This window comes from Prinia subflava, chromosome 15, assembly GCF_021018805.1.
Source record: "Prinia subflava isolate CZ2003 ecotype Zambia chromosome 15, Cam_Psub_1.2, whole genome shotgun sequence".
In the NCBI taxonomy this organism is placed as follows: Eukaryota; Metazoa; Chordata; class Aves; order Passeriformes; family Cisticolidae; genus Prinia; species Prinia subflava.
This window is the reverse complement of record NC_086261.1, coordinates 20,203,297-20,223,272: the sequence shown is the minus strand read 5'-3', so window position 1 is coordinate 20,223,272 and position 19,976 is coordinate 20,203,297. Positions and strand designations below refer to the sequence as shown.

General features: G+C 42.2%; 1 protein-coding gene across 1 annotated transcript in view; it reads left to right on the top strand.

The window, feature by feature from the left end:
• Positions 1-4,963: 4,963 nt before the first annotated feature.
• The window catches only part of LOC134558670 (neuronal acetylcholine receptor subunit alpha-7), a 38,771-nt gene continuing 23,758 nt past the window's right edge, over positions 4,964-19,976 (top strand). The window contains exons 1-2 of the mRNA XM_063412766.1: positions 4,964-5,565; positions 6,650-6,789. Coding sequence (XP_063268836.1) covers positions 5,511-5,565; positions 6,650-6,789 — 195 coding nt within the window. The 5' untranslated portion in view covers positions 4,964-5,510. The remainder of the gene's footprint in view (positions 5,566-6,649; positions 6,790-19,976) is intronic.

The following is a 19,976-nucleotide window of genomic DNA, read 5'->3' as shown; positions in this document are numbered from 1 at the left end:
CAAAGGGGGTGGCCAGCCGCTGCCAGCCAACCGAGGCAGGTTGCCAGGGGATACAGGTGTAATAGAACATCACTTGGACTAATCAGGGGAAAAATAGGAGGGATTTACAAAGGCGGGAGAATTGACAGACAGCTAACCGTATGTGTCGCATGGCAGGTGCTGGAGTCATGTGAGTTAACAAAGGAACAATCGAGGGGTGGGATACAGGGAACCCAACAAGTACAAAAGTATAGAAAGCCTAACCGATTAAATTAACACACTGCCACAATTTTTGTTATGTCTATACTCTATCGCTAGGCTTGAAGCTGTGTCCTTCTACACTAACAACTAGGACTTAGGGCATGTAAAACTTAAAGCTGAGGGTTAGATTTCTACTTTATGCATCTAAAGCTTTATATATTCTAATTTTTCTAAAGATTTTAATTCTGTCTCTGTACTTCTCACTCTCTGCGGAGGATCCATGGAAACATGGACTCCAACAAAGATCTCATTTCAAATAGATGATACATGATATTTGTTGTTGTACATGCTTGAAAAAGAACAGCTTCACCAGTGATTGGTTAAAATAAATCATACAAGGACTGGACTGATGTCCTTAGTAGTGATACTGAGATTTTGCAGAAGTTAGGAAGGAATATTAGGGAGCGCTGGTTCCATGCAAGGTAAGAAATGCAGTTGTAAATTTGTAATCCATGCATTTAAAGACAAAAAAAATTCTTTGGCCCCAAAGCCATATTAAAAATGTATGTTCGATGAACTGAAACTTAACCATTAGGATTCTAAAGGCCAAAATTCAGGATTCTCTAGCAGATGAGAGCACCCTGAGTAGTTTTCCTTCTAGAAATCTTGGCTGCAGAAATTTGGCTTTGCAAGACTAAACTGTCCCATGTCCCCTGTCTCAAATATAACTCCAAAGTTTGAATTAATTTGTTCTCAGTTTTGCTACAACATTCCGTCTTTAAAGGGTTTGAGCTTAGCTTTATGATCAAAAGCCTTATTAGAATGGTCTTTACAGACCAAGTGACCATTTTTGTGGAATTCATGTTAGTTATTTAAATTGCAGCAGATGGTAATTTTTTCAGGAAAGAAAAATTTCTGGTGTATTGCTTTAGGACAGATTAAAAAGGTTGATCTTCAGATGCTTATAGATGAGGATCTGTTAAAGCTGTAGGCCTAAAATGCAGGTTTCCTGTCAACTTTAATTTGCTTCTGTGAACTCTAAATTATGTAGTCGTTTAAAATTAACCAGGGTGAAGAAAAGCAGTTTTGTCAACTTTCTGTTGTTCACACTCATCCAAAAAGATGGCAAAGCGACCCTGTAATGTGACTTATACATCAGTGAGAAATGAATGCCAAACCCTGGAATTAAAAATGCATCAGAAGGACCTGACAGAGGCTGAAATGAGAGGAACAATAATTCCTTATACTGAAATCAAAATGCAAACATGGTGAGCATGATGTCAGGGAAAATGTGTCATATTTCTTTGGACAGAGAAAAGCATCTGTAGGGTAGATATGCTGAGAAGTTTCTGCAGTTACAGCATTTGAGATGTTTCATTCACAGGAATACTGTGGTGCTACCACTGTTGTTTAATATGCTCACACTTTAATGTGAGTGTATGCTAACAGTAATAAAAGACAAGCATGAATTTTGAAAAATGTTTGCATTACAGAAATGATCACAGGTCTTACTCATTAGTTATGCAGTCATTAGGCAAATTTGACAAATCTTTATTCCTCACATCTGAGCACTGTTCAGAAACACTCTCTCTAATTACTTTCTACAATGTGGCAGGGCAGCAGCTTTGTTGTTTTTAAACAACAGAATACTCTGTCCTTTTCTTTATCCTTGCCAACAGATGACAATTTGGGGAATGCAAAAAAAAAAAAAGCAGCTAACAAAGAAGTAACTTAGCTCAAATAACATTCAAGAAAACGTGGGCATCTAACATGTGCTGTAAGCTACCACTTAAAATCCTAGCCTATTTTACCTGTCTCTGGAAAAAGAAGGAAAAGCAGATTATTTTCTGATATGGAGTCCCAGGTCTTTGCAGTTGCACAATAATTAGATCAAAGTCAGAAAGAGCTGCAGTCACTGTAGAGGGATATGGTACAGGATAGTCACTTCTCCATTATCAGTCTCTTTTCAGGGCTATTTTATCATCTTCTGTCACATCAGGAAGATGCACAATTTTGTTCATCTGCAAACCTGTTCAAAGAGAAAAAGAGGATATTTCTTGCAGTTCTGGGATATTATAAACCTTGGGCAACTGCAACATCTTGTAATGAGTGCACAAGTCATTCTGAATGTTGTTCAGTCCCTGGCTCTTTTCACTGACCAACGCACGAGATCAGCTTTGTGAGCTGAACTAGGAGAACGGCCTTTGGGTATAAACAATCATCTTACAGCCATGATGAGGGTCCCTTCTACAGACACACTAATTCAGAATCCTGTAGCTGTTTCTCTGTGCCTCTCTCAGACTCAAAGTAGACCTGAAAGAGCACTTGAGTGAAACCTTTTGAACACTGACATATTTATTTCTTTGCTTATCAGATAAAGAAGCACTAGAAAGCACACCAGTACTAGATGCACACTATCATCACACACATTTTCTATGCCTGACTCTCATATATGTGACATGATCTGTGCATCATGTTGTGTCCTCGAGCAATTGGTTATTCACAAACAGGCAGACACACAATTGGCTGTCTCTAATTATGTCCCAGGTATGTGAGAAACAAACAGACATTAAGGGCTTGTTTATATTCTGGCATCCAACCGTGGAAGGTGTGCCAGGAGACCCATAAGGGTTTCTACAGCCTGTAACTGTAAAGTGAACTCGCAGTCATCATTGTGTGTGAGAAGTTATCGCCTAGGGAGGGGAAACAGCCTCCAAATCACCCGGCTGGACAGCAGAGAGAGAAGAATCACAGCCCAGAGAGGAGTGGGCATTGTCTCCAGTGGGCCCTGCAGCAAAGAAAGCCTCTGCTGGCCACAGACTGTACCGCTGGCTTTTCAGTTGTGAACACCAAATTCCACAGAGATAACCAGTGCCATAAATAAAGGCTTCTAGAGGACTTCAGTATACTGGTTTTTAACCATTCTTTGCTAGTATCTATACAATACCTATAAATGTTTGTGAAATTAACTTTTATTAGCCAGGATTCCTACAGAAAGCAGGTAAGACCTTTCCCTGTCATTTGTGTGCATTCACAGCAGAATATCTGACTTGAAAGGTAAAACCTTTAGTAAGAATGCACCTGGTTGAATACAGTTTAATCAAGGAGTTGAGGTGCTGATTACTATTAAAGAATATCAACAGAATTCCTGAAGTACCTATAAAATTCAATTTGCTAACATCAGATGAAAATGAGACTGCCACAAACAAAATATAACTTAAGATTTATCAAAGAAATAGTTAAAGTTATTATTTCTTCACTTACACTACAGGAATTTGGGGTTCCAGCATACCCTGAAGGGTTTGCCTTTTGAGACCCTGTGTTTATCACCGGGAGGTGAGGCAGCTGTCAACAAAGCAAAGTGTAAAGCAAAAAAAAGAGCCAACAGTAGAGGTCAGCCATGAACTGTAGATTTCCTCTCCAAATTTCTTGCCTGAACAATTCATGCTGTTTACTGAACACCCAAAATTATCTGGGGCGCCTGTGCCAAAACAGCATGGATAACAGCAGAAGGAGAAAAGAAAATGAGTCTTCTTTCCAAAATGAGAGAAGGCAAAAATCCAGCTACCAAGAGCACTGCCATGGGAAGGCTGAAGCACAAATGAATAATAACAATTGTTTTTTCTATGAATAACACAGAGCTCCTCTAGCAACTTGCTCTTGTCTGCTGGCTGGTCCAAAAAGTTCAGTATCCCATGGAAAAAAAATCCAACTAAAACCCAAAAATCCACCAGCTATTACTTGGCTTTTGGAGAGTTAGCTTTAGCACTTGCTCATTTCTACTCTCCCCTGGTAAAGCTGTCTGGCATGTTGGCTCATTTGAATAGGGGCAGGTTTCAGTCCTGCTGTATGTGACAGCTGGAACACATGCTGAGCCAACTGCTGAGCTACTCAGGTTGCCCCAAGATGCATCTGCTTTTGTGCTCAACATTTAAAAATACGTAAACAGTAGCTACATAAATTAGGTCAGTGCTTAAGCCAATATAGAGAACCTGGAATTTTTAAAGCCGAGAATTAACATGGGCTAAATATATCGTTGTTTGATGGTCATTTGAAAAACAAGCACTTAGTTACCCCTTGCAAATGACAACATTCTTCAATACCATTCTTTTTTAAGTGCAGCTGCCTAGGACATTCATTGAATGTAGCAACTGGATTGGGAGGGCAGGGATTTGGACTGAAAGAAATAACCCATCAATGGTCTCAAAATTATGCTTAGAGTTGCAGATGGGAACCAGACAATCAACAAAATGCATTGAATTTTCTAGGCCTGCCTTCCAACTGTGGCGCATTATACCTGTACCAGGCAGGAGCTCGGCCACCGTTTTTCTGTGTTGTGTTTGTCAAGCACTGAACACAATGCCCCCTCGGCCATGGCTTTTTTTTCCATATGTAGACAAAACATCCAGCACCTGAGCCCCCAGCCCCGCGTCTGTGCTGGGGATTTAACAGCTCTGTGTGCAACATCATTGTGGCCATTGCTCTCCCCCTGGATGTGATCTAAGCCGAGCTTCTGGCTGAGGCCAGCAAGGACTGGCCCTGCCCTGGTCCGTGCCCTGGCTGCCTTCCCCTTCAGGCCTCGGCAGGGGTTATCCTACTCGGGGCACTCTGCTGCCCTTTGGGCTAATTCACGCCTCCCACAGCAGCGGCAGCCGCTGCCGACGGTGCAGGAGAATGACCTGTGCCGAGGAGGGCCGGGGAGCGGCGGAGGGCTTGGGGGTGGCTGATGCCCTTTGGCTTTCGGGGCGGCGCGGGCAGGGTGCGCTCCCCGGGGCGGCCGGCCCAGCTCCCATTGCAGCCGGGGCTCCCAGCGGTGCCGCTGCGGGCTCGGGGAGGGCAGCGGGCGCGGGCGGGCGCGGCTGCCGGCAGGGGAGGGGGCCGCCCCCGCTCTCGGCTCTATAATGCCGCGGCCCCTCGCCCAGCCGCGCCGCATCGCTCCGGCTGCCGCAGCAGCCTGCGAGCGCCTCCGTGCCCTCCCCTCCGGCCCGGAGACGCTCGAGGTTTAGGGAAGGGAGGGAAATCCATCAGGCGAGAGGCAGGGCGGGGAGGCGGGCCGTCAGCATCCCTCCGCTCCGCTCCGCCCGGGCCGGCGGCGCCGTAGGGCGAGCTCCGGTGCGGGCGCAGGAAGGGGCCGAGCTGCCAGAGGTGCCCGGGGCCCCGGCGGCTCCCAGCGGCTCCCAGCGGCTCCCAGCGGCTCCCAGCGGCTCCCAGCGGCTCCCAGCGGTTCCCAGCGGCCCGGATCCGCGGCTCGGGGCTGGCGGGGCTCGGCGGCGGGAGAAGCCGCCGCTGCTGTTGGCGTGTCCGTCCCTCGCGGCGCCGGCTCTCCCGGGATGGGCCTCCAGGAGCTGGCGGTGTGGCTGCTGGCGGCGGCGGGGCTCGTGCGCGGTGAGTGGGCGCCGGCCCCGGGCAGCAGCGGGAGCCGCGGCGGGGCGGGCGGGGGTGGCAGTCCCGGGTCCTCCCAGGCACGGCGGCTCTCCGGCCCCGGCCGTCACCTTCTGCCCTCTCAGCCTCGCCGCTGCGGGGGCTCGCCCCCGTCCCGGGCAGCTCTGGGGGCTGGCCAGTGCCGGCACCTGCCGAGAAGGAACACGGGATGGGGGGGCGAACTCTGTCAAGGGACTTCAGTGGTGGCTGTCCCAGGGCAGAGGCTGCGGTTTTTCGTGGGGGGAGCTGAGGACTAGAAAACTGGGAAGAGGGAAGTCCGTCTGGAGCGGGACAGGGAGGGTTCACATCCAGAGCACCTGTTCCTACCCTGTCCTACATTCCCTTTCGTTCGAAAATTGCCTCTGTCCCTGGTCTGCTCTGCTCCGTTCATGTAGACCTACTCCTTCTCTCCAAAGACGGCAGAATAAGCGTCCTCCCTGGATCTGAAGCGTAAAAAGGAAAGAAATCCCCAAATATTAGCATGTATATTAAGGCAGTGCCTATCATCTCAGTCAGGAACCCCGTTCCCCACTTCACTTATAACTGCATGAACAGGGAACAAAGCGGAGCGCGCTTGCCCCAGAGGGTTCTCTGAAGCAGCCCGAGAGCAGTGCTCAGTGTAACCTGTGGCCATTTTTCTTCCATTGTCTTGCTGATGCTCGCTGCCATGTCTCTGTTCTGCTTTTCTGGTTATAGCTATGCCAGGACAGGTATCAAATCGCAGGGACTGTATTTCCTCTTCATCACTTCTTGCTGCTGGAAGGGTGCATACATTGAGAAAGCATCATTAGCATTTAGAATGTATCACTCCTGGCCACTCAAGAAATGATCAAAGAGGTAATCCACCTTACAGGCTGCGATGAACATTTCTGATTAGGATTTTGTTGTAGTAGCTAATGAACTATTTGAAATACAGTGGCATTTTTTTCTGGGAATGCAGCAGGTATAGTAATAGATACATAGTATCTGATAGGAGTGGAAAAAGGATGCCTGAGCTTTTTCTGATGTAGAATCCTTATTATTTATCTTTTTATTCCTGTGCCCAAAGAGTCCCTGCAAGGAGAGTTCCAAAGGAAGCTTTACAAGGAGCTGCTGAAAAATTACAATCCGTTGGAGCGACCAGTTGCAAATGACTCCCAGCCACTCACAGTCTATTTCACTCTCAGCCTCATGCAGATCATGGATGTGGTGAGTCTGTAACCTTCCAGGAAACTGTTTCAAAGGGTGTGTTTTTCCTTCCTGGAAGGGACATTTGAGATAGCAAAGGAAGATTACAAGAAATTGGAAAGGACAACTAATTCAAGACACAACACCAAACTTTATCTGCATCTTTAAAGAACTAAACTTAGAAGTAAAATTGACTTCTTTCTTAGATCTCTTGTCAGAAATCCCCAACATTTTTAGCAGTAGAAAACATTTTGAGGGGAGCTCAAAATGCACACTTTGCCTTTCAAATCCTTAACTGTCCTTAGATCCAACAAGCAGTATAGTGTGGGAGGGATTTGCAAAACCAAAGTTCTTGATTTCTGGTGGTCACTTAAGAGCTGCCTAGTTTGGAAGATGGAGGGGAGAGGAAATCCCGGCTAAAATCCAAGTTGATATTTCCTTTGCTATGCAGACAAATTGCTACATTCTATATGCTTAAATAGCTACTGTATTTACAACACTTGATTGGTATACCAATAGGTATTTCTGTGCTATACTTGTACAATGCACTGTAGGAACTTTTTGGGTTCAAATACCACTAATTTAAGCTTTTCTTTGTCACAGTGGCACAGAGATGCAACTCAGCATATGAGTGGGTTTACAGTATTTGTTTTTACTGAATTCAACTAGCTCTGACAATTAATAAGGAAGTGAAAGTCTTAAAAATGTACTTAACCTCAAAATTCCATTATATTCCCATCAGATGCCTAAAGTTCACGACACAGAGTTAATTTCTTCTGGAGTTGTCAAATTTCATTAAAACCCATACGAAATGAAAGGAAAATATCCACAGAACACTAGCCAATCTGGGTGTAATCAATGACTGGCAGGCTTGGCTAATATGATCCAAAAGGTAGCTTTTGATCCTGCGTGCCTTTCAAGAACACCCTTCAGAGTCGGTCAGAAACCCTGGCTTCTGTACTGGCTGTTTAGTTACAGCTCATTCTGCTTGCCATAAAACTCACTGCATTTCTTTTTCTGAGATCTGGGATTGACAGCCAAAGAAAGAAACCAACCATGAAGTAAATTAAGCTTCATGCTATAAAACAAATGAGTTTTCTTCATTGTCAACAAGAAGCCAATGCTGGTGGGAATGACAGCCACTTGCAATAACAATTACTGGTTTAACAAGCTAGAAACAAAACATGTCACCATCACACTTTCCTGTAGTTTATACATTCATTTTAACGGCTTCTCAGCTGGTAGCCACTGAGTCTAATTGGGAGTTAAACCTCTCCAGAGCCAATCCATCAAACCCCTGCCAGAACAGACTGAGCCAGGCTGGATCCTGGTTGCTGCTATTCCTTAGTTGAAGTCTCTTCCATTCCACTCTGATTTTGCTGACAGGAAAAGGGAGATGGTAAATGAAATCTTTTCTGAATACAATGGATGTTTCCTACCTTATATTTCTAGTTTTAACCCGTCCTATTAAAACTAGAAATTTTCTACCTCATGGTTATAGATATGTTTTTCTTTTAATGGTATTGCACATTAATATGCATGCTAGTATCAGCAGTACATAATAAGGGATCTGTAAGTGCCAATTGCCCCGGCTTAGTGGAGTTCACTAGAAAATAGAATTAATTAATTGTCTAATGAGAATGCAAGCTGGCATAGTAAATTATACAAAATGTCTCTAAATGGGGAGGAAAAGCAGTGGCAGCATGAGAAAAATGCAGTTTGGGGATGCATAACTGAGGAGGAGAGCTTGGAAACCAAGGGAGTGCTTAGAGAGGAGGTGGGAGTACATAGTAGGCCTGAGATACAGCAAAAGAATTTGGAAGAGAGGTGGAATTTAGATGGAAGAGGATGGGATGCAAAATGGAAAGTAAGAGGTTTGAAACAGTGGACTTCAAAAAAAAAAATCTTAAGAGACAAAGACTAAGGCATACCTTAAGAGGAAGGAGAGGAAGAGGGGCTGATGGATGATCATAGCTTCAGTACAATGGCAGTAAAAATAAAGAATAGGATGTAGAGAAGCAATTTATTTTTACTTCCCACCTCATGGAACCCCCTCAGTCTGAACATAAAACTGGTCTTTGGCTTCTGCTTGTTTGGTATTTCAGTGCTGGCATGGAATCTTAACCTAACTTAGGTTTAGGAAAATTTCCAGCATATACATTTTTGAGAAACAGTTTTTTGAAATGCAATGATATGATATAATTTCCACACTGGAAAAAATTAGAGCCACCACATATTTAAACATTGTATGGAGGTAAATACCTCCTAAGAGTGTTGTTTTCTCTTGTAACATCCATCCCAATAACAGTATCAGAGGAGAATATTCAGCCATTGCCTATTGGTTTGGAGGGGACTCTAGGAACAGACACAGAAGCAGTGCTGCTCCTACTCTGCTGCATCTCATACAGAATAGTGAATGGCACAGAAAAACAAATGCAGTGAGCATGAGGGGGAGAAGTTTGTGCCTAGCCTGGCATTTTTACAATGGACATATCTGTATCAACTGTAAGTGAATACAATTAAAAGAAACACATGAGAGGGTATTTCATCCCCAAAAGTCAGAAGATGAAACCTTAGAAATTAAGTGGTCACACATTTATACTGCAAATGACTGCTTTGAGACACAAGCATGAAGAACTGCAACACACAGAGGTATAACTGATAGTCCAAACACATTTTTTACTCTTATCTAAATGAGTAGAAAAACCACAATCTTATTTTAGTTTGGACAGGGCCTCTAGAGATCATCCTGTCCACTCCCCTACTGCAAAGATGTTGTAAATGGATCGTGTTACTCAGGACTGTGTCCAGTCAAGTGCTGACCATTTTGACAGCAGAGTTTTCACAGCCTTCCTGGGCAGTCAGTATTCAACTACCATCATGGTAGATTTTTACTAACATCTAAGCATGACTTCCTATTTTTCAACTTGGGAACAGTACTAAAAAGCGGTTCTAGAGAAAGGACACACCTTTTCTTCTTCAGGAAAATAATGATAAAAAATAGACTTTTGGTGAAGTATCAGATTTCTTGATACAGAAATTTTAGATTTCAGATGGTCAGATTTCTTGACCATTTGCAGCAAGGTGTGTATATTTCTGAATAACATAGCAGAAAGCTAGAGAAGGAAATCTTGGTAAACCCACGTGGCAGAACTCATTCTTAGAGTAGCTGTCAGTGGTTCACTCTCAATATATATGTTTTTCAGCTTTCTGGTTGGAATCTAGAATTTTTATCAGCTTTCTATGTGGAACTTAAAGCAGCACTTTGGGAGTGTCCTAAGCTGATCTCAGCCTTTGCTGCTGGAATAAATCTCTCTGAGTTTTGGGCTCATGGTCCCACAGCTTTGGCTTGCACCAGTGCCTCTCTGAGTGAGTTACCTTATCCTGTTTTGAGGGGTCAGTTCTCTATGTGACCTGTATTTGGCTTTAGATTAGCTTAAACTGCTCACAAAACTACCTGTGCTGGTTCTTCACTTAACATGTCAAATACTTCAAAAACCACAGCTCTATCTCTGATTCTAGTTGCAAACTTGGGATCAATACCATCTTAGCTTGTGACTTCTTCAACAAAACTCATAGTGACAAACATTTTGGTGGGTATGAGTGTGACCATTTTGGTCTTCTCTGATAATAAATTAGTCATTTTTTAGAATCAACATTCAATAATTTATTTAAGAAAGTTAAATTAAGCTACTTATCTACATGAATATTCAAATTCTTACTTATGTTGCATAACATTATTTACTCAGGAATCTTTCATGTTTCCTGAAGACACTTCCTGGCTAATGAAATCATTTACTATACAACAGGTTTTGCTTATTTTCCAGTTTTTCCTGTTCCCCCTTTTAAAAATTTCTAGTTAGGGGAAAGAAAAGCGCTGAATAGTTGTTTGTATGTCGTGAGCAGCAGCAGAATCTCAAGGGAAATCCTGTTCCTTTAGGCTGGTCCACTCACCTGTGCAGACCAAAGGAGAAATGAAAGCACGCAAACTTTTTTACATTTATCTGAACTTAGCCAAAGTTTGCTTATCCTATATTGCCCTTGGTTGCTTGCATGGCTTAGTTTTATGTATTCCAGGGCTTTTGTCCTTGTTTTGTTTTACACGGTGCAGTGATCCAGCTGACTACAGTAAGTTACATACAAGGCTTTGCAAAGCCTCTGCGTAAGGATCTACAACTCAATGTTTGCAGTCCAATACCCTGCACCCACTGGGCAAGACAGTAATGTCAAATATCTTGAAATTTTGAAAAGAAAATTATGCTGTCATTCAAAGAGGCAGAACAGCTTCTGTAAAGAAACAGACTAAAAAACTATCATCTTGCTCGCCAAAAAAGGGGAGAAAAAATAAGAAAGAATTTTAAATCTGGAAAAATGAGTAAAACAATGAAATCAAGAGGCTTATTGAAAAATGGTGCTAATGAAGTTCCTAAGCTGTTTATCAGACCTCAGCAGCCTCTTTTCAAACAATGGCTGGGGCAGAAGCTCATCAAATCTGCATTATTCTTTTAATTTCAGGATTAATTTGTGTACATTAGAAAATATCACTCCAAGCTTTATTTTCTTCTCAGTTTGCCGCTTGAACTTTTTCCCCACCATGCTAATGGGAGAAACTGCTTGCATTTTTGTCTTGCAGCCATTTCCAGTCCACCATAATTTATTCCTGAAAGTTTAGAAAACTGGAAAGGTTCTGGGATATGCCTTCTGATATTTTTAGTTAGTTTAATACCATGAAAGTTACTGGATTATAACAGAAAACAGAGTATTCTATTTTTCCATGAAATGTGAAGAACAGATCAGGCAAGAGTCTAAAATATTCTGATAATTGATCTGCTTTAACAAGCAGACAACACCTCTCCCTACCCTACTGTGGTGAGATATTAACATACTGAAAGAAACCACAACCTTATTTCTGTGGTATTTGTCCATCTTTCCCATGCTTCTAAATATCTTCTGGATTTTTAACTCTTCCATCAGCATTTCACCTAGTCTCTAGTGTTTGATCTGGAAAGATATTTTAAACACAGGAGGATGTGTAGGATGGAATGGGAAGCAATGAATGTACACTAATTAAAGGCAGTTTGCAGGAAGGAAAAAAAGGACGGACTATAGGCTATAAAAAACCCTCCTGATAATAGTTCACTTGAGGACATTAGAGATGTTATTTGTATGTGAAAATCAGAACTTCTATTCTGCTTTCTGGTTCCACAGGAGAGATATTTGGAACTTCTTTGTAATATGAATCAGCTGGGATTTTTCTCTTTGTGTGGGTTTTCTTTGTAATATGAGTAAAGTGAAGCAGTTTCTCTGACATTTTTCTTACCATTCATAATAGATAATCAGTTTGAATCATAAAAACTCAGTACCTCATATTTTGTTTCTAACTGCATTAGTATAGATGCCCCATTAACTTAAAAAGCGACTAAACATCTGTGTTGGTTGTGAGGAAAGTGGCTTGTAACCTTCCTGTGAAAAGCATAGTGAAGGTGCTGGCAAACAGATTCTACACTGCTGTAGAGCACAGGGACTACCACACAAAGCCTTCACATTTTACAGGGCCTCCACTAGAACAACAGAACCTGCAAAGTCACATCATCTAGTAATTATTAGTAGTCCTCAGTAATCAGCTAATGAAACAAAATTACGGTGCAAGATGGGAGTCAGATCTGGGTAATAGTTGGTCTTATACAAAGCTTTTAATTCACAGAAGTTTGGGATTGAAATTAATATACTCCTTGTAATATTGAGAGTTGTTCCTCTTTCAAAAAGACTGTCCTGTTCAAATACTAGACAATGCAGGATGTCACTATTCGATACACAAGTTCACATGCTTTGTTTTGACAATATGGATCAGCTTCTTATGGTCTGTAGTAATTTGTACTGAAAGATTGAGAGACCCGTATTTTCCTTCATAGGAAGGGAGCTCAAATGCAGGTGGCTGCCCCTGCTGAACCCATTTCTATTCTGGGAAGGCTTTTGGAAGTGCTGTGGGAGGATGCTGTGGGCTGGGTGAATTATGTGGGGAAAAGCAACTCCCAAGTAACCATCACGGCCTCAGCCCCACTGCTGTAGTGTGATCTGTGTGGGTCTGCAAGGTGGCAGGAATGTGCTGCAGCAATTTTGGGGATGCTGGCAAGCGAAGGCAGGAAGTGCTGCTAAAGGAAGGTGTTATTTCTGTTGCTGCTCTGTCTCTGCTCAGGGCTGCATTCTCGGAGCCCTGCGGATACAGTGCCTGCTTTTCTCTCAGCAAAGCACACCCTATCCAAAGTTTCCAGTCATTTACAAATCTCATATTGCTGACAGCAGTTGAAAAAGGTATTGTCAATAGATTGGAAGCAAACAATTCTGTATCTCTGAACAGCACATTAACATAAATACATTCAGATGTTAATTACTTCAAATGTTAATTACTTCAAATTTAGCTGATACAGATGTGAATTCTTCAGTTTCTCCTGAACTCTTCACCATATTCAGTAGCCTGAATAGATTACTAAACAATTCAATTGTTCTCAATCTAAATATATCTGTGAGCTACAATAATGGGAAAGAAGGAAAGAGAGAAGGAAAGAAAGAAAGAAATAAAGAAATATTTCACGATGTGTAGGCAGCAGGGAGCCTATTTGGACAAGCATTTATTTAGAAGAAGAAATCTTTTAAAATTCACTTAGAATTTTAATTACGTACATAATTTACTTTACTGTGTTAAGCAATTTATTTTTAATTTATTCAAAATTAAAAGATTTATTTTCCAAGAATTACCAGAAGCAGCCTGAAGTAAATGTCTATTCAGATTAAGCTTCAGTTGTGCTTGCATTTTCATGCCTCTTACTGCAGCTAGAGTTTGATTTCTGTAGAGGAAAGGCTGCTAACCCTGGCTTCAACAACAGCTTGAAGCACCGAGAGCACGGCACAAAGCCCTGCTGCTGCTCATTAGCAGCAAGATAAGAATATGATATTCATCCAGTTCATCTCTCCCAAACCTTGTGGTCGTGATGTGAAGCCACATTTGCATGGTTTATAATTCTGTCTCCTGGTTCCTTGTGTGCTAAAAAGCTCCCCTGAAGGGAAGGTGATCAATAACCATGTGCAGACTTGGGGGACCCACGCACATGTTTAATTATACAGCACTGCTACTTTGGACTTTTATTGGTTTGTTTTCTGCGTTCAGTCAGAAGTGTTTGCACATTCCTGTGCTTGGCATCCCCTTAGTTACTCAGTGACTACACAGGTGGGCTGGTTTAGGCTTTGAGAGGAAGGCAGGAAGGAAGGATGAGGCCTCTTACCCACCATCTCCAAAACTACTAAATGCAAGAATGAGGACAGAAAAAGTAATGAGCACTGACAAAGCTCGAGAAATTCAGATGAGCATTTTTATGGATTTTGGAGTGCTCACTCCATCTCTGTCCCCACAGACAAAAATAATCTTTTCACAGAGGAGAATTTGCTCTTTTGTGCTTTGGAAAAAGCAGCCTGAAGGACCATGTAGGTGTTCTGACATTTCAGTCATGATGCTTGTTGCATTTGTGAAGAAACAGAGATATGGTTGATTTCCATCAAAGTATTCCTCCCAGCTAAGCTCCCAGTTTCTCAGTGCCGTTGTAAGTGATTCTCTACAGGCATATCAGAGCAGTGGGGGCAGTATGGATTTTCGTGGAAAGCAGGAAAGGAAGACCCTTTAAAGAGGACTCTCGAATGTGTCCATCAGAGGACGTAGGGTAAGGAATAACTAGCACCTCTGCAGTATGATTCATCTTCTCAAGTTGTTGACGTGTCTCAGTAATACTTCGGTGTCAAGAGTTGCAGAGACATTCAGCAGGATAAGCAATGCGCTTTGTCCTCTGCCCTTCCCCAGGAAGTTTTTAAATTACCACAGTGATGTCTGTGCTGTATCCTAGATTGAACAGAGAACCCAAGACATCCAAGATAATAGATCACAGAAATTTTGGAGCAACTCCTCCCTGCTTAATTTTCCTGTACTTGGGAGGATGGAGGTAGGATGTGGTATAGTTAGAGAGACTCTCTGGGATGAGCAATAGCATTTTGGTATCTGACCCTCTGAAGCTGGCTTTACTTATGTCCATTTGCAGTGCACATAGCTACTCCTTGTGGTTCTGTAAGATGCCTCTGCCTGTGGCTCTGGTGTTCCTCAAGGGTTTCAGCTGCTGCTAAGTCATGGAAAATATGCTCTGGTCAGGTGTGGAAATTTTTGTTGCTGTTACAGAAGCAGGATAGATGAACACCAGCAGCAGGCTGGTGCTGGAGCTGTGTGCTCTGATCACACACAGGGAGAGGAAGAGACAGCTTTGGGTTCAGCTCCTTGTTCTCCCATAACTTTCTCTTTTCTCCTTGAAGAAATTCCTTCCACTTCAGTCTGCTGGTACATTCAAGTGTAACAACCTGACCTTTCAATTTCAGTGTTTCGCAACCAACCTCTAGGAAAAGAAATCAAGTTCAAAGGCTTTGATTCCTTCTGGTTTTAACACCATGAAATGAGTGGGGCTATGGGGGCTCTGTTGTTTGTTCTTATCTTGTGGTACTGTTGGTAGTTCCCAGATTCTAGCATGTGTTCAGAGCTGGGATCCTATCTGTGTCAGTGGTAATCAGCACCTAGAGCCAGTATTTAACACTCATTCAGGGTTCAGTCCTCTCAACAGGAGTCTGCTACAAAATACACTGGAACTAAGAATTATTTGTAAATAAAGCAACAGAAGACAGTAATTACTTTGCATGCTTGCAAGAAATCTAACTGCGCTTTAAGCTCTATCCTACATTCAAAAATTGAACTGAGTAAAACCTACAATTAATCACAGAAATTCATAAGGTAACTTGAAAAATTCAACTTGCTCTTCAAAATATATTTTTTCACACAAGATGTGCTGATGTATGTGATTAGTTATGCTGTACTCTGCTCATTTCATATGGCTTATCCCTGCTTGTCTTTGCAAAGATGAATGCATTCATATCTAAATACAATCTCTTGTTAACAATGATGTAGTGAAAAAAGAAAAGAAGACAGACTGCTGTTACAATTACATCCCCATGGTAACAAAAATGGTACATCATGAGGCTCTCACATATATTTATAATCTCAGCTTCTTTTTCCTGGAACTTGGTGAAAGCCAATTCTCCAGCCCACTGCCAGGACAAAGCCCTGGTGCAGCCAATGGCAGCACAACTCAGACCTAACAGAGCATATCTGGAACACAAAGACCTTCCTGCATTCTGAGAAGGCTCCTCATGCAGATGCTCTGCTCAGAGTTAAGGTCACTCTTTTATGCTCTCTCTGCAGCAGCTTTTTGCTGTGATGGATTTGCATCTATCTGGGGAGACCTGTGTATGGTCTGAGTAAACTGCCTTTCTTCTAAAGAATATAGAGAAAGGGGGAGAAAGCAAATGTTTTTTGCAAATGCATGTAAGATGAGTTGGTGTAGAGAAAATGCTGGCCTTTTTCAGACACAAACAGTGTAAATTTTTAAAAAAAGCAAAACAAACAACCCCCCTCAGATTTTGCCTCAATTAGGTTAAGCAAACTAATCAGACTCCTTATCTCATACTCCAAACTCAACCTTAACCAAGGTAAAATTCAAATTGTATTTTCCTAATTTTTAAGGAAAAAAGGAGATATTCAACATGGTCAAAAATTAATATCTGCTCCTATCCCAGCAGCACAGAATGCTCTAGTAATATTTTAGCATTTTAACTTTAGAAACCTTTCAACTTTCTCAGAACTTCAGCTCTAAGCAGAAGCATTGTCTGCTGTATTCAGGTTTACTTCCTCACTATTTTAGTTTCACTCCATGGACACCTGAACAGTGAATGGGACAGAGGAACTCCAGCCTTCAATACCCATGCAGAACATACCTGAAAATCCCCATGTTTTTTAGACTTCCCCATTGGTCAAACTCTACAATAACTAAAGTCTGAATTGTGACTATGTGTAAGGTCATAGTAAACCTTGTATTAAATATGTACTAGCTCAAGTGTTAAACACAGAGCAGAACTGTAAATAGGACACCTGTCCACCACTCACACCTGGAGCTTTCCTTTCCTCCTCTCCCATTCCCTCCCTCCCAGCTCCTGGATGCTCTTCCTCAGGAGTGTGGCTGAGTACAGAGCATCCTCCTGCAGTGTCCATGCCACGGAGCCTGGAGCTTGCTGTGGCTCCAGCACTGCCTCTGCACGCCCTGGCCCAGCACCAGGGGCTGCTTTCCATTCACACTGAGCTCACACTGCTCTGCTCAGCCTGGCCCTGCTCTTGCTAGAGAGGCACAATTTGTCTTGTGTTTAATTTGCTCAAAATAATGTGCTTGTAGGTTAGAGGGAAGATTTACAAAGTAATTTTTAAAAAATCCATTTGTTGATTTTCTACTGATATATTCACATTTATAATAATTTAATTAACAAAAACCTCACAAGAGAATAAATAGTCTGAAAAATTTCACGTGTCTGGATGGGACATGTTTACAAACTATCAAGACAGGAAAATGCTCAATAAACACTAAGCACCATATTCTATAATCTAAAAAATGGCATTGCATGTATATACATAGGCCAGCCTGGAGGAGTGCATTTCAAAGGAAATGATACAAGTAGGCATTGCTTTGAAATAAAGCTTCCACATATTGAAATTGAAACATCACAGGCTAATTAAGGAAACATTTATGAAGATAGGATATATTTTGAAGGTGAGAAGCTGCACAAAATGGAAGTAACAACACCAACAGAGCAGTCTGCTAAGGAAAGGTAACTTGAGCTGCAATGTTTGGTTTATCCAGCATTATTTCTAGTAAGTGGGGCCCACTCCTTGATTTATAGAAGAAATAGTTCTAGTAAATATGGCCATGCAGATGAATTACTGAATGTAGGACATGGTTCCAAAACAAAACAAAAAGTAAATAGAATGAGAGTGTGAAATCAGATCTTAATCTCACCTGTCCCATGCAGGAAACTTCGCTGGATTAACAATGGCCCTCTCCTAGAATTTTTTAAAATTTGTTTATAAAATTGAGCCTACATATAATGAAAATTATAGGCTCAAAAATGAGCCTACAACAGTCATTAGCCCTAACACTCTGCTTTCAGTTTTTTCACAGTCTTGTGCTGCATTCTGTTTTCCTGCTGTACATTGTAGCCTTGGTTCTTGGTCAGACCTGCCACAGCACCCCCAGGATTCAGCAGGACACAGAGGGACTGTCAGTGCCTCTGGTGCTGCCACTCTGCCCCCGGGGCTGTGGAACTTGCCTATGGCAGCAGCTGAGTTGAGAATATGCCTGGCATGGTTTAACCCCAGCAGAAACTAAAACACTGCATGCAGCTGCTCACTCAGGCCCCTTCCCCTGTGGGGAGGAGAATCAGAAAGAAAAGGTAAAACACATGGGTGAAAGAAGAACACTTGAATAACTGAAACCAGCCCAAACCTGGAAAATGCTAAACATTAGGGGACTTCAATAACCTTTTTTCACAGAACCACAAATTAATGGGAGGAGGAGGTGTTCATAGAGGGAAACTCTGCCGGTTTCCCATATATAAAAATTAAGTATCTCAGTTAGCCCCTGAACAGCCATTTATTGCCTTGTTCCTCATTAAATTTACAGTCCAAAGTCAGCTTTCCTAAAAAATCAAAATGGATAATGGCAGCAATCTGTGTCAGTCTGTGTTATCTCTATCAACAAAACTCCACTTTTCCCAGTCAGGAGCAATTCTCCTGAGCTATTCTTTATTTCAAAGACCTGCAGAATGCAGACTGCATGAAGAGCCATTTGTATGCCATCCATCACAAATTTAATAAACCTAAGAGCTCAGTGGAAGAGAAATTTTCAAATTTCATTTTAATTAACTAGTCACATTTTGGTTGGCCTTTATAGTTTAATTCTTTGATTTAAAAAAGCTCGAAAAAAATAAATCAAAGATCAAGAAGCACACCAAGTAATGAAGATATTTCCAGGCTGGGTTTTGGAGATTTCACTATAAAACTCACCTTAATGCTGCAGGAGATACTTAACTAAATCCTGAGCACAGCTGCAATTATCCCTGAAGGTCTGAAGGAGCCAGAGTCTGGGTTCAGGTGGCAAGAGTCAGGCAGGTACCGTCCTAGCTGGTGCTAGGGCTAAACATCATCCTAGCAGGTGCCTGGGGCTAAATTTGCTTTGCAGTGGCATGTGGGAAAGAAGGTGCTGTCCTAAATACCTTCAGCTTTCAGTAACATCACTAGTGAGGGGTTGAGTACAAAATAACAGAGAGCAGCTTGCAGGGAATTCTTTGCACCCACAGAATCAGGGTAAATTAGCAGCTGATGTAAAGGGAGTGGCTTTCATCTTACATCAAGACCCCAAGGCCGGGTCATGCAGAACTGGCACAGCACCCTGGCTGTGCTGTTCAGTTCTGGCTGAACAGTTTGCAGCAGTTGCTGTAGTTCTGAAGGAGCCTGGCTTTCCCAGCAGGAGGCTGTACCACGACAAGACTGAGTCATAAACACCAGAGCTCTGCTTTGATACAAAAATGTCCCTGCTATGGCAAAAGTCAAATCACCAAATAAAAATGTGTGTTTAAGTTTGAAATGGTGTCAAAAGATGTGGTGCAACAGTGAAAATTTATATTTTTGACTCCTGACATTTTATTGAATATTTTTCTGTCTTTTCCACCTATTTTTAAGAAATTAGAAACATTCTGTCACCTGTTCTTGATGTTGAATCTCACATGCTGGATCATGGAATATTATTCAGATTATTTATGCAGTGGTAATAACTGTTTACACAGTGTTTTCTGCATAATTGGAAATATGTGCTACAAGCTGAGTCAAAACCATTTTACTGTATAAAAAGGTCTATTGCTGAGCACTGGAGAAGTGAAGGGTAATTGCACTGGCATGTTCCTTTCATGGTGAAAAGGAAGTCAAGTGGGAAAGGGGCATCAGGAATTCCAGTCTTTCATGTCACAAATCATGTACACTGACTTTTTCTTCATCTTTATATTGCTTGAACAACCCTTTTCACACTGACAACTCTGTTTGGCTTTTTATTCTTATACAAACCTCCCCAAAATTCTGAATTCTCTCTACTGCATTCTTCAAGGTCAGGACTGGCTGCAGCTCCAGCCCACACCTATGAGTGATTCGGGGTATTCCTGGGCCAGCAGCTGCAGTCTCCATTTCAGTGTCTCTGCAGAAGCACCAGCATGGCCTTTTAAAGTAACTGGTTTTTAGCCTCACCACT